Genomic DNA, 14,966 nt, shown 5'->3' on the forward strand with positions numbered 1-14,966 from the left:
TTTGGTCTTTTAAATATCAGATCTCTCGATAATAAGTCTTTTTTTTATGACATGATTTTTTTATTTTTATTTTATTATTATTATCACTGAGACATGGTTATCTGAGGGAGACTGTAGCTTCCAGGTCTCAGCGGAAGGTATATCTGTGTCGTCTGTATAATGTAGTTTATGTCACATTTCTTAAATCTGGAATTTCCAAATCTGAAATTGAAATGTTAGATTTCTGTTTCCAACTGAAATTCTAATTTTAGATTTTTCTAGAAATTAAAACTCATTTAAATTTCTGGTTCAGCTTGGAAATTTTGGTACCGTCCGATTATAGAACTGTAATTTAACATTCAAGCACTACAAGCTTCAGTTCCAGAGCTGAAAATGTCATTGGTGGAATTTAAAGTTAAAGTGTTTGTCATTATAAAACTAGAAATTTCAATTTTAGATTTTGGCTACCAGTTGATGAGCTGTAAATTTACACTGATCCAGTTCTGTAACCAAACAATCTAGAAATAAAATTTAAAAAAAAAAAAAAAAAAAAAAAACACTTCTACAATTCTTGAACTGCAATATAAAACTAATGTAAAATTCCAGACTTGAAATTGTAAATCTGTTTCTTACTCTAAAAAAATGGTCAATTAAATTCTAAATTTGGAACTCGGCTGGAACTTTCAATTTCAAAATTCCAGTTCTAGATGTCCCCTTATTTATTCTGCCCTTTGTTTTAATTTGACATCCGTTTACATTAGTCTACATGTATCTGAGCCTTGGGACAAGACGTGATCTGTTCAGATTCATCCACGACCCTCAACAAGTCTTTGGTTTAGAAAACAGTTGCTGAAAAATATTGAATTCATATTTGAAAATCTACAATATCACAGAAATCTGTAGCTGAAGATGTTATAACTGAAAATACAGTGATACAAAATATTATTACGCAAAATAACTGGTTATAAATATGTGCATTTATTGACTTTCAAACATGAAGCAAGTATAATAACAGAAGACTTCCTCAATGAGGGAAACAACCATTTTAAAGTAACTGAATGCAAAGATGGGATGTACATTGTCATAACTTAGGAGTGAAACTTAATACAGACTGGAGTTACATGACTTGCCATGGAGAACTAAAACAGAGACGGGATAAATAAACGCATTATCCTACTCCAGAGTTGAGAAAATACACAATTGACATTCAAAGTCTTTTAAAAATGTAATAAATTCAAAAAAAAAAAAAAAAAGTATACAAAAAATTAAAACGGCTGGAAAAATTTAGTCTGCAAAACATTTTGTACAACATGTTAAGCATTACAGAAAATGGGTAACATAAAAAGCAATATTTAAAACAAATAACATCATATGTCCACATTGTACATAAGTCTACAGCAAAGTGTGTGCGCGTGTGTTTGTGTACTTGAGTGTTCATGCGTGGCAGTGTGTAAGCATTTCCTGTGCTGGCAGATGATGCGAGTGGGGCGGGGGGGAGGGGGGACTCAAGGCTGGTTGATCTGGCCCATGAAGAGAACGGTACCTGGGGACAGAGACAGGAAGCAGTCATCTGATTAAAGCATGAACGTCACAGTTAATGGTTGGTTGTTTTTTTTTAGCATCCACCCATCCATGAGGGTCAATCGAAAATATCGGGGACGCTTCCTGTTGTGCATGAGCGGAGCGCAGCACAGTGATGCACCTGGAACAGGATGAACACAACGAAGCACCTCGCCCGGCTCATTGCTTCATTGTTGTAGACTTTCTGAAGCGTTTCTGTTGTTTAGGTCTCAGAGTTTGACCAAAAGAAACGCACGTGCGCTCTCTGCTCAAGTCAGCGGAGAAATCTGAAATGGGGACGTTCCAGCGGTCACAAAAACACACAGAACTCAGGTGCTGATGTTGATCAAGAGACTCAACTTGGACTATCTGCTCAAAACGTTGTTTCTTCTCCCTGCTCCGTGCGCATGACTGCGCTGCTCTCTGTTTGTGCACAACACGGACAGTCCTGGAAGTTTTTGATCGCACCTCATTATCCATCTACTGGAAAATAGATGACACACCGTACCTGTTGGGTTATGCCTGATGAGGAAGAGGAAAGGTCTGTCCACTGTAATCCAGGGTGGAGAGGACCGTGCCAACAAAATGGCAGCTGAACACATTGTTAAAAAAACAAAACAAAAAAAACATGTCAGACTCACAGTTTGCAGTATGAATGTACTAATGCTGTAAATATACAATATTCTTGTCACCTGATCGTACAGCTTTGTGCTCGAATCAAACAGAGAAGTGTGAAGAAATACTCACTGGTGACAGCTGCTGCTTTTGTTCCATCTTCAGACACAATAACTTTGGCTTTCTGGAGGGCCTTGGAGACATGCACCGGCTCAGTACCTGGAAAACAACAGTTACTTCTAGCTTCAGTTCACATTTACCAAACCATCCTTGCCTTTCAGTCAGCTGAAGCTGTCCACATCCAACATGATTAGTTTGTGTACATCTTTAGTGCTCTAAATAATGACGGATTACCGAGGGTCTGTCACAGTTTTTGTACGTTACACCGCATGATGGCACTAGAGCAAAACTCTCCATCTGTCAGAGACTCTGGTGATTTCAGCACGGTGTAATCCAGTCTACTCTTTAGTTCACTACACCACATGATGGCAGTAGAGCTCCTCATTCACGTCGCTCACTCCTTCACTCAGGAAGAATACGAAGGGCAAGAAAGCCCAGCAGTGATTCAGTTTTTCACACTGAACAGCGAGACACGATTCATACTTCTTACTGGCTCTCGGCAGTAAACAGCCAACAGTCCGTTCATATTTTCAAGCTGTGCTAGAGTCCAAAAATAAATAAATTAAAAAAAAAATAGCTGTAAAGACATTCATGGTGCTGGAGGCCTGTCGAAATTTGCAGTGATTGCGTTCACTCACTGAGGTGTCTGAAGTCAGCTTTGTCCTGACTGAACATGTCTGTTATTCCCAGAGCTGAGAGCGGGGCTTCCAGGTCGACCTCTGCATCAGCAGTAAACCTGCAAACACAAACATGCCCACGATGATACCGCCCATCACGCTCAGAGCAGCTGTTGTGTGTGTCTCTCTCTCTGTGTGTGTGTGTGTGTGTGTGTCTTACTTGGGGATCAGCAGGCGGACTTTCTTCATGTGCATCAGTTTGGTCCAGCTCTGCACCGTGGCGGTGCTGATGTGCGGGATGACACTGGACAGAGGCGTGTCCTCCTCAGAGGGCAGGACGATCAGCATGCTGATGGTGTTGCCGTGATAGGGAAGCTCGATTACCTTGTATTTGAGTTCCTGAGGTGTGGTGGCCAGGCCTAACAAGAGAGCTTATGGGTTAGTAGTTTAGATACAGGAAATATTAAACATGACTTTTTTTTCTTTTAACCAATATAAAACAAAAAGGTCAATCTGGGCCTGTGTGGAATAATATTCACACCCCAGTTACTTCATCCAAAAAAAGCTGCCAAAATGCATGAATGCAGCTGAACTGAATGCGCCCAGGCCTGATGACTACCAGCCCTGTTCAACCTATTCATCACTTAAATAGATTGTTCAGACCATTTTTAGAGGCATCAAGTCCTCACCAGCAGAGACCAACATGTAAATACCAGTGATTGAAATCCATCAGTCTGGGAAGAGTTACAAAAATATATCTCAAGTCAGTGACGCACGTGATCTCCACACAAAAAAAATATACAAATACAACACTTTTGTTTTTGCACCCATCTTTCATGGAGATGGAAGACTTTTATGCACACTGTTTCATTCTTTACAAATTTTGTTCACATTTACAAAAAAGAAGTCCATCCACCTGACAGGTGTAGCACATCTACATGCTGCTTTAACAGCAGTGTGCTTTGGTCTGGTCGCTATAAAAGACCACTCTCATGTGTAGTTTTGTCGCGCAACACAATTGCAGACGTCACGTTTCGAGAGTGTGTGTAATTAGAAGCAGTGTTGCGGCTTACGGTCTTGAAATGAACATTCAATTCCCGGGCAACAGCTCTGGTGGACATTCCTGCAGTCAGCATGCCAATTGTTCGGTCTCACAAAACCTGTGACATCTGTGTGTGGTGCGTTGCGTTGTGTGATGTGATGTGACTGGATATTTTAGAGTGCCACTTTGTGACCAATCCAAGGAAGATTTGTGTAAAAATCAAGGTGAACTTTTGAGAGAAACAAACATTTCATGTTCTTTAAAGAAGTCTTGGATCTTAATTTCAACTCCTGAGAAATCAGAGCAAAAACTAAAAAAAAGTTGCATCTATATTTTTGTTGAGTGTACAAATGGACAAGACTTGGAAGAATAGTGAAACTTTCAAGAGGTCGGTGACTCAGCAGATGACTCAGCCAGGAACACAAAATACCCAAGAAAAATATCGAGACAATTGCAGGCCTCTCGCCTCAATAAAAGATAAGTGTTCATAACTTTACTATCTGAAAAACGCTGGGTAAAAATGTGTTCCACTAAATCATGGCGAGGTGAAAACCAATGCCAACTCAGAGGAACATTGAGGCAAGTCTACATTTTGCCACAATAAACCTTGATGACCCTCAAAGCTTTTGGAAGAAGACTGTTCTTTGGACTGATCAGTTGTCCCGGTACATCTGGCGTGAACCAAACACACAACATGATACCAAGGGTCAAGCAAGGAGGTGGCAGTGTAACGTTGTTGGGATGCTCAGCTGCTTCAGGGACACCTTTTTTTTTTGTATGTCTATTGATGTCTGTTTTTGTACGTTGAGAGAGAGAAAGTTAAAAACCGAAGTCAAATTCCTTGTATGTGTAAACATACCTGGTCAATAAAGCAGATTCTGATCAGTAAGTTGAAGTTCGAGTGTAACCGGGTTATGCAGCTTTACAATGATACCAAGCACAAGAGAGAGTACATGATCTGCACTTGCATAACACCATTGCCTACAAAGTGTTTTATATTTTTTTTTCCACCCATTCACACACTCTCTAATGGAGTGGTCTAGTCTGGACTCGAGTCCCGTTTTGATGCTATGGAGGAACATGGGGAAAAAAAAAAAGAAGCAGTTAATGCTCTCAAATCCTCCAACTGCACTAAAGGAGTTGTGCAAAGAAAAGGGGCCTCCCATCAGTACAGTATGAATGGCATCTTTTGATGCATCTGACAAAGTAATTTTTTTTTTTTTTAAACCTACAGATTCTCTTTGAAAAACTTTCCAAATAAAAAAATGCTAAAGTGTTTACAAAAAAGTGGCCTCTTATCTGTTTTTGAGAGACTGCAGAACACATTTTCAAAGTTTTTGTGGTGTAAGAGAATTGGAATGAACATTTTTTTTTTCCCCGTTTAAACATTTTTTTTTTTTTTTTTTTTTTTATCCCTATTGTTGCTCAAATTAAACATTATTTGTGTGCACACAAACACATCACCAGAACATTCTGTTCAACTCCATTTCTGTGGGTGAAACTATTCTCTTTGTTTAACCTTGATGGCCATCGCTGCTCAGTAGTTTTAATTAGTCTAAACAGCCCTGTAGGCAGAAAATGCCACATTTCCTGAGAGCAAACCGTCTTCCACTGAAAAGACCTACGAGACAGCAGAAAGAACAGTGAATGCAAAACACTTTCTGGAACAATACCGTGTTATATCACTCTAAAGGGGGAGTAGTAAAACAGATTATGTTTTTCACTTCATTAATATACGTTTCTATTGCTTTAAGCTGGAGTCGAGGTGGCATTGAGTGCTGGACTGTGGGTGCTTTTACCCTGATAATATCAGCTTTCCTTCTATAGGGATGCAGAAACAAGAACTGACAGATACAGTGTAAAAGTGACTCGAGGCCAATGAAAGCACATAAAGCCACAACAGCACCCTCACACCACAAGCATCCATTCAACAGTCCTTATGCAGTTTTCATGCTTTATATGACTATTAAACTAAATTACAGCACATTACATTATGAAGTCATACAGCCAAGTAAGTGGAAATCCCATCATAGTCGTGAAACTTTACTCCGTCAAGCGAGTGCAGCGGTGATTTAGGACTGGAACAAGCTGGTGGGACCTACGTGCAGTAATGTGTGGACACTCATCCAAGCAACACGTCGCAGACTGTCCACACGACAGTCTACACACTGCGGGATACCGAGGGAAGAGACGCACAGCCACAACACTCGCCACGCCAACATGACTCCGACAACCCGTCTAAATATAGACGACTGACTGGTACATCATCTCATTTCACACGGGACTAAATAATGTCCTACGGATGTGGCATGACTCAGCCTGCATTTCTCTACAAATCAACACATGCTGGTCTGGGAATCAGATCCTGGCAGCGGCGAAGATTGCATTTTAAAAACAAAACTAAAATTAAACAATGTTATAAATTAAAGCTACAGTTATTAACTTGGCAGATCCGAGTAGAATAGCAGCAGCTGATTGGCTGATTTATTGCCACTGAAGGTTGCCCATGACAGCTCAGACATGCTTTGGTTCAAACAAAGACATGTACCAACTTAATGTTGCGTTAAAAGGATGTTGGGACATTTTTTATTTTTAAATCAGCTGTATGCTGGAAAACAGATTTAAAACAAAACAGGTTCAGAGGTATTTGAAGGGTTGCCCTTTTAATAAGGAAGGACACAACACATTCAATCTCGAGGATACACTCGGTGCGTGTTGGTGGTAAACGGTGAGTTTAACTTCTACGGAAACTCCACAGGGCACTTTATGTTATAATCTGGCACTTATTCTATTCTATATAGAAAACCAAGGAATCATTATCCGTGATACCGTTTGCTTAAACAAACCTCATCAATGTATCACCAACCGAGCTGGACTACAACACAAAAATACTTTCTGATCATTCAAATGAAAGAAAAGCAAGGCCACAACTACAGAGTTACATTTCTACGAAATGGAAAAATTGTATTCATCACATTGTTTAAGTTTAATCCAATTCATTGTTCTGAAGTGTCTCTTATCACTGATTAACATGACAGCCTTAACTGGGCGACTCATTTTACCCTGGCGTCTTTTTCTATTATTGCAACCGTCCACATGAGAGCTTTCTAAGTATGAATTAAGTACTCAAGAGCAGAACTCATTCAGGACCCTGATGCATTAAAACTCTGGCAGTACGTAAGGAGGCCGTCAACGCTGAATTACCACTTTCATCAGAAGCATTTAAATGGTTGAGAACCGTCACTGCAAACCTCTCGCACGTCAGCACTCACCTATGTTGAAGACTGACAGCTGAGACATCATTGGGACTTTATATACGTCTCCTTTGCCCCCGTTGAAAGGCCTCATCTTGGTGTTCTCGGGCTGGAAGCGGGACTTCCACAGGCCTTTGAAGTAGATCGAGTTGAGAGCGACCAGACGGGTCAGAGCCGGATCCAGCATGTCTGCTTTGATCAAGCTGGGGATGTGACCTGGATAAATATGCAACACTCTTGTCAGCAAGGTTTAATAAAAACCACCACACCTTCCATATTCACTTCAAGACATATTAGTATGCATTAATGCAGCGCCACACCGACCAACACGGCAGTAAATGGACCACACTACTGGGTCAAGGTTTTCTACTGTGGTCTGTGGAAAACAAAACACTCCACTGCTGTATAAACACAATATAAACTAGAGTTATCCCCAAATATATATATAGCGGTCCAAGCATCCGATGAGACTCAGAAGTCTCACCATCCTGGAGCACCGGGGAAGCTGAATATGATCGTACAGGAAGACCACAAGAACTGTGCCAAAACTCACTATTCCTTTAGTTTCTACCCTCTCAAGACGCAAGAATTTTATATACTTTGATACATCATTGACTCCAAACATGCAACTTGAGGCTGAACAAAATACAGAATTGCTTCATTTTTCATATATACAGCTGCTACGTAGAACCAGGATCCATACCTTTGGTCTTGTTGTTGACCCAGTCATTGATCTCATCTGCCGCTGCATGGGGGTTGTTAAAGTCCAGATCCCTGCTCTCGCACTGGAAGTTGGCTTTGTTGGAGGCCACAAAGGGCTCCTCCATGAGGAAACCCTTCTGGCTGAACATGGCGTTGGCAATCAGCACAATGTCCTGGTTGGATTTGGCTGTCAAGGTCTTGTGCAGCTTCTTCAGCATCCTGTAAGGGCCTGTGATGAACGAGTACACTTTCAATTATTTATCAGACTGCTTAACGCCGCACTGACTTCAGTTCAGGTAATCTAACGCCAAGACACAGTTTAACATCTGATGCTCGGCAGCAGAACTCCAGCTAAGGCCTGAACCTGTTCTGCCAGAAACGGTTCGTACCATTTTTCTTGTAACGGAGAGCATTGAGGACTTGCTTCCGCGTTTCCCCGTGGGCTCCGGGTAGCAGCATGCCGAGGATGGAGGCCACGCCGTGGGGGGATAACACCACGTTCTCCAGGGGTTTGGAGTGAACTACTTGCTGAAACACCTGTATGCCAAGATCAGAGCCCCGTTCGCCGTAGGAGGGAGGTTGGGACAGCACAACCTTATGGCCGTACAAGGTCACCACAGCATACAGGCAAAATAAGATGCGCTTCATTTTGATACCTACAGAAACAAAGAACAGATTATCAGAAGCATCTCATCTGCTGATTCGCTCTCCAGAAGACTCGCTGATTGTTGGTAGCATGTACAGATTACATCTGAGCGTCGTACCATCTGAACAGCCACAAATTTATCTAAACTAGAACTTCAAACTATGTTGAAAGTCACTTAAAAAGACAGCTGAATACACCTTTCATTTTGTGGTTAACCACAAGCACGAGATGCACCTTTTCTTAAGAGCCTTTTACCAGGCGCTGCAGGGTCTGACTAACTCTTTACTCATGCCATCTAAATATCGCTGGCTAACCACAACCAGAACACTGAAACTGCTCTCTGCTTTGGTTTTAATTTTAGACCAAATTAAATCGTTGGACAATTTTAGAAGAAAGATCCGGCCCTCCCTCCCTAGAGCAGACTGAATGTGGCCACAAGAGTCCGACTGGATGCCTGCTGGGATTTATTGTACACCGATTTAGTGATAAACATGCTATAGTTTTTCGCCGTTACAGAGAGATCTGTGCATAAGTTTAGGTTGCAGCTGCCATGGTTTATTCACCAACTACACTTTGCAGTTAAATATCTGGTATTGGAAAATTTTGAAAACACGGCAACAGCTTTAACAGACAGTTTTGATTTAAGTTCAACATAATATTGCCAACCACTCGGCGTTAGTTTCAATAAATCCACAATGTTAAGCAACTATTTCCCAAAGTATAGCCTTTGTTTGGTGGACAAGTTACAGGACACTTGGTACAATTTAAAAACATTTTTAAATGCACCGAATTCAAATCTACACGAGAAGTTGATGCAATTTAGGAAGGCTGTTTTTGCCAAAATAAACAATAAAACTGTTAAGGATCTCCTTCATACATGCTTTAACATGTGAATAAATTAGGGTTGGGCAATATATCAATGTCATATCATCTTGTGATGCAAGACTAGATAACATGTTAGATGTTGGATTTTGCAATGTTGTGATTTTCCTGGTTTTACAGTGCTGTGTTGCAGTGATGCAATTTTCTGGATTTACTAGATTGTGGCAGCTGTTCTACAATTTGCCTTGAGCCACTTAATCTTTATATCCATATAACTGATTATTGTCTATCAAATGTATCATCTCTATGTTTCAGTAGCGCTTTCAAGGCATTTGGTCCAAAATATATTTGCTTGTTCTCCACATCATCCCTAATTACACTATATAAAAATCTACTTTGAATAATAATAATAATTCGTGTCTTTTCACAAAAAAAAAAAAAAAAAAAAAAAAAAAAAAAAAATTCAATTATCTTGTAAAGACCCTTCAAATGAACAGCTCTCTTTCTCCCTCATTAAAATTTGGGTATTTCTATATTTAACTGCTGCACCCACGATGTCTCGTACTTCATTCACTGTAAAGTCCATTTTAAGTGTAGGAGCACAGGAGGTTTCAGGTTTCCTCATCACACTTGTGTGAATTGCATTGAACCCGGATTGGCTGCAAAACTAATTGTGATGTCACAAATCGTGGTCCGTCGGGCCCATCCCTCAAAATCTTGATTTTCAGTGAGCACAAAGAAACTTTGCACTTTCAGCAGATGAACTGAAACCAACATTTTCCCTTTAAACTCTGCACACAGGCTCCTGTACATTAGTTTGCGCAGTGAAGCTCAACCGCTCAACTGTAAGACCGAGAAACATGTTTTGGAAAGGAGGAGGACTTTTTTTTTTGTTTCCCATTTTATTTGTGTCTGTGAAATATCTAAATGATCGAGACTTCATAATAAATGCCCAAAAGCAACCACACCCACCATAATTCTTATATATTAAAACAACAACAACCAGCGCAGCATGCAGGCAGTCCAAGAAAGCAACTCGGCACGAGAAGCGCACCTTTTTTCTTTCTCTCTCTTCCAAGTATTCTCATTCAAGTCACGCAAACTTACCTTTAATTCACTCAAATGCCAGTTTTCTGTGGTACGTTTGGGTTCATTATTTATTGCCAACTAATTTCAGGAGTCAAAACAACTCCCACCTGACGGGATGCGTTGCACGTTGGTTAAAGTCAGCTCCATAAAAACGTTTATTTGACTGTGCGGGAGCGACTTCTCGCGCTTTCGTGCAGACGACAAAGTGGTCCTGAATGTACCGTTTAAAAAAAAAAAAAACCTGTTGAAAACGGCTACTTATTTTGGGTCTCAAAAAAAAAACACAAAAACAAAAAAGTTCACGTTAGAAAAGACGCCAGGACTTGACTTTACCTGCAGTATCACGAGGTGACGTCGGCTGGACTCGCGCCGCAGGTAAAACCGGCACGTTATCAAGTCGCTTTTCACCGCAGTCCGGAGGAGAAACGACGCTTCGTCCGCAATGCCAAAGCAAAACCTCTTTCTCCCGGTGGAAGCGAGCGCTACTACTGACCCCACCGCACTCTCAAACGCCAATTTATTGGCCTCGACTCCGCCTTCCCACCAAACGGCCCGAGCACGGAGACGTGTGCGTCTCCGACGGCGTCAGACTCCAAAGAACGCAGCGTGCGCTTCCGCTGCACTTTCGCCGTAAAAGCGCGCGACTTTTAACACTTTTTACAATACGGCCGACAATTCAAGATCATTTCCCGTTACGATTGTCTTGTTGTATTTTTGCCGAGTTGTTGCTCGTATTTTTCAAAAGACGAACAAACAGGGGTATTTATTTCATATTTACATTCATGGGGCTACTTCCGGTAATGTGTTGGCTAACTCTGGCCACCTTGATTCAAGTGAGAAAATGCAAGTTGTTTACAACGGGAAGTTGGGAAACCTTTAAAAACGTTACAAAATCATCAATCTTAGTCATGTTTTGTCATGTGAAATGGAAAATCACTGAGGGCCTCCAATTGAACCGACAATTACGACAAGTGTGCGTTTTTGACTTTTGGAGAACTACATCCAGCTGGATCACTTGAACTAAGGCAAAGTAGAATCTTTAAATACGCTCCTCTGCTCAACTTTATTATTGCATCTGCTGTTTTAGGATATCTTGACTGCTAAAGCTTGTCTGTTTTTTGGCAGCTGGAATTGTTTGTGATTGGATTCTTGTTTTCACTCAAGTAACTGTGAGTCGAAGAGAACAAGTTTAGAGTTAAACTGATGGTCTTTTATTTCTAATTCTATTAGGTTGTATTTGACTTTCTACCGTTCGAGGTAAAAAAAAAAAAAAAAAAAGACTCTCCGAGACAAGTTGGCACAAAATCTAGAGACAGTGTGAAAGTTTTCTTTGTTTAAAGACTGTGTGGAAGTTTTCTTTGTTTAAAGACTGTGGGGAAGTTTTCTTTGTTTCGTAATCAGTGGCGAGTTTCTATTGCTGCCCATTTGTAACACCTGGTGCCTGGCGGCCTAACGAGCAGGGGGTGGGGTCTGACCAGCTGTAGCCAACCCTGTTGTAAAAAGGAAGTGTTTGAAGCGTCAGCCAGGGCTCATCCTATGAAGACTCTGAAGATCAAGACAAAGGAGTCTTTCGTTGGAGTCTCCGGGGGGGGGGGGGGGGATGCCGGAGTATAAGGACTACCATCTGAGTGTGTACTTTCCGTACCTGTGCGTATATCTACTGGTAGATACTGCAGGTCTCACACTCGTTCACACCAACACCGAAACCTTTCCTCTGTTATCTGTCCCACCCGTCCCACACACACCCAACACCTCGTCACAGGAGGACTCTGGAACTGCCAGTCAGCTACCCGCAAGGCAGACTTCATCTCCGGCTTTGCTACCCAGCAATCGCTTGACTTCCTTGCTCTCACTGAGACCTGGATCACACCGGACAACACGTCCACCCTGCTGCTCTCTCCTCTGCCCTCTCCTTCAGACACACACCCAGACCCACTGGTAGGGGGGAGGAGGGGGAAGGGGGTGGTACTGGTTTACTCATCTCCCCCAAATGGAGGTTTTCTCTTTACCCACTTCCACTTCCTACCCCACTGTCTTTTGAGTTTCATGCTGTGACAGTTACTCATCCGGTACAATTAAACATTGTTGTCCTCTACCATCCTCCAGGTCCTTTGGGAGATTTATTGGACGAATTAGACGTCCTCCTGTCAAACTTCCCAGAAAATGGCCCTCCACTTGTCCTTCTGTGTGACTTTAACATCCAGACAGAGAAGTCATCTGACCTTTTGCTTTTACTGTCTTCCTTTGCTGTCTCACTCAGTCCTTCCCCTCCTACTCACAAAGCCGGTAACCACCTGGACTATATTTTCACCAGAAACTGCTCCACATCTAACCTCACTGTAACTCCACTTCATGTCTCTGACCACTTTTTTATCTCTTACTCTCTCCCACTCTCTCAAACCGACAACCTTCCCACATCAACGGACTCTGTACCGGTCTGTCACAACATTCGCTCCCTCTCTACCTCCTCTCTACCTCCTCTCTACCACCTCTCTCCCTCCGCTCTGGCCTCCTCTGTTTTATCTGCCCTCCCTTCAACTGACTCTTTCTCCCTCATGCATCCTAACTCAGCCTCAAACACTCTCCTTTTCTACTCTGTCTTCCTCTCTTGATTCTCTCTGTCCTCTTACATTACGACAGGCCCGCAAGTCCTCCCCATCTCCGTGGTCTTCTGACTCGGTGCTCCCAGAGAGCCATCTGCACTATGGAGCAGCAGAAAGGAAATGGAGAAAATCTAACCACCCTAACGACCTGCTCGCCTATCAATCTCTCCACTCCTCTTTCTCTGCCTCTATCTCTGCAGCCAAAAGCTCCTTCTACCTAACCAGAATTCAGTCCTCATTTTCCAATCCCAAAAAGCTATTCTCCATCTTTTCCAACCTCCTTGAAAAAAAAAAATGTTCATTCCAATTCTCTTACACCACAAAAACTTTGAAAAATGTGTTCTGCAGTCTCTTAAAAACAGATAAGAGGCCACTTTTTTAAACACTTTAGCATTTTTTTTATTTGGAAAGTTTTTCAAAGAGAATCTGTAGGTTTAAAAAAAAAAAAAAAAAAAAAAAAAAATTGCTTTGTCAGACGCATCAAAAGATGCCATTCATACTGTACTGATGGGAGGCCCCTTTTCTTTGCACAACTCCTTTAGTGCAGTTGGAGGATTTGAGAGCATTAACTGCTTCTTTTTTTTTTTTTTTCCCATTTTCCTCCATAGCATCAAAACGGGACTCGAGTCCAGACTAGACCACTCCATTAGAGAGAGAGAGAGAGAGAGAGAGAGAGAGTGTGTGTGTGTGTGTGTGTGTGTGTGTGTGTGTGTGTGTAGTGCTGGTTGCTGTCTTTTTTCTCTACAATTGATCATGAGTTTCATATCTCAGAATAGGAAGTGATAATATAACAAAGTATTTGTTGACATTCAATCATCAGTAAATGTCTTTTTTTTATTTCACTACACCAAAGAAATGTCATTGGATTTTTATTTTCATTTTATCCTTCTAGACCTCTGGTGCACCAGATCCTTATTTCCTCCCTTCAGGACCAGGTGTTTCAGGCTCTGCTCTCTCCCTGTTCTCATCTTACCTCAACGACCGCACTTACCAGGTAACATGGAGAGGATCTGTGTCTGAACCTTGTCCTCTCACTACTGGTGTCCCTCAAGGCTCCGTCCTGGGTCCCCTCCTCTTCTCTCTGTACACCAACTCTCTCGGCTCTGTCATTCACTCACATGTCTTTTCCTACCACAGCTATGCTGATGACAACCAACTGATCCTCTCTTTTCCCCGATCTGAAACACAGGTAGCTGCACGAATCTCTGCCTGTCTGACTGACATCTCTCAGTGGATGTCCTCACACCACCTGAAAATCAACCTCGACCAGACCAAACTGCTCTTCCTTCCAGGGAAAGACTCTCCCACCCTCGACCTGACTACTACCTTGGACAACTCTGTGTTAGCCCCGACCCTGACTGCTAGGAACCTCGGAGACACTCGACAGTCAACTCTCCCTTACTGCCAACATCACTGCAACGACGCGTTCCTGTAGATACATGCTGACCAACATCAGGAGAATACGTCCTCTTCTCACTCAGAAGGCAGCGTAGGTTCTGGTCCAGGTTCTGGTCCAGGTTCTGGTCCAGGTTCTGGTCCAGGTTCTGGTCCAGGTTCTGGTCATCTCACGTCTGGACTACTGTAACTCCCTCCTGGCAGGTCTACCTGTTAGCGCCATTCGTCCTCTGCAGCTCATCCAGAAGGCAGCAGCTCGACTGGTCTTTAACCTCCTAAATTCACTCCCACTACTCCGCTCCTTCCCCTCCTCTTCCTCTTCCTCCTCCTCCTCTTCCTCTTCCTCCTCCTCCTCCTCCTCTGCTCCCTTCACTGGTTACCAGTAGCTGCCCGCATCGGTTTCAAAATATTGGTACTTGTGTACCGTGCTGTGAACAGATCAGGTCCAGTCTACATCCAGGACATGGTCCAACCTTACACCCCAGCCCGCTCCCTCCGCTCTGCTTCTACCAATCAGCTTGT

At 42.3% G+C, this 14,966-nt stretch overlaps 1 protein-coding gene across 1 annotated transcript; it reads right to left on the reverse strand.

The window, feature by feature from the left end:
* Window positions 1-934: 934 nt before the first annotated feature.
* On the reverse strand, window positions 935-10,861 carry serpine2 (serpin peptidase inhibitor, clade E (nexin, plasminogen activator inhibitor type 1), member 2). The gene is made up of 9 exons (XM_069147475.1): window positions 10,780-10,861; window positions 8,279-8,545; window positions 7,891-8,118; window positions 7,206-7,403; window positions 3,112-3,310; window positions 2,913-3,010; window positions 2,287-2,373; window positions 2,048-2,131; window positions 935-1,522 (listed from the first exon to the last, which is right to left on the reverse strand). The coding sequence occupies exons 2-9, from the start codon at window positions 8,535-8,537 to the stop codon at window positions 1,485-1,487; spliced, it is 1,191 nt and encodes a 396-aa protein (XP_069003576.1). The 5' UTR covers window positions 8,538-8,545; window positions 10,780-10,861; the 3' UTR covers window positions 935-1,484.
* Between the last annotated feature and the right edge of the window lie 4,105 nt (window positions 10,862-14,966).

Source organism: Embiotoca jacksoni, unplaced genomic scaffold (genome assembly GCF_022577435.1).
Source record: "Embiotoca jacksoni isolate LCO1_2020_lvr unplaced genomic scaffold, fEmbJac1.0.p SCAF_14, whole genome shotgun sequence".
Lineage (NCBI taxonomy): Eukaryota > Metazoa > Chordata > Actinopteri > Embiotocidae > Embiotoca > Embiotoca jacksoni.

Coding starts and splice junctions, on each gene's coding strand:
- serpine2 (XM_069147475.1), bottom strand. CDS start 8,537: ATGAAGCGCATCTTATTTTGCCTGTATGCTGTGGTGACCTTGTACGGC. Junction 8,119..8,278: donor TCTCCGTTACAAGAAAAATG/GTACGAACCGTT, acceptor CGTTCATCACAG/GCCCTTACAGGATGCTGAAG. Junction 7,404..7,890: donor GGTCAACAACAAGACCAAAG/GTATGGATCCTG, acceptor ATATTTATCCAG/GTCACATCCCCAGCTTGATC.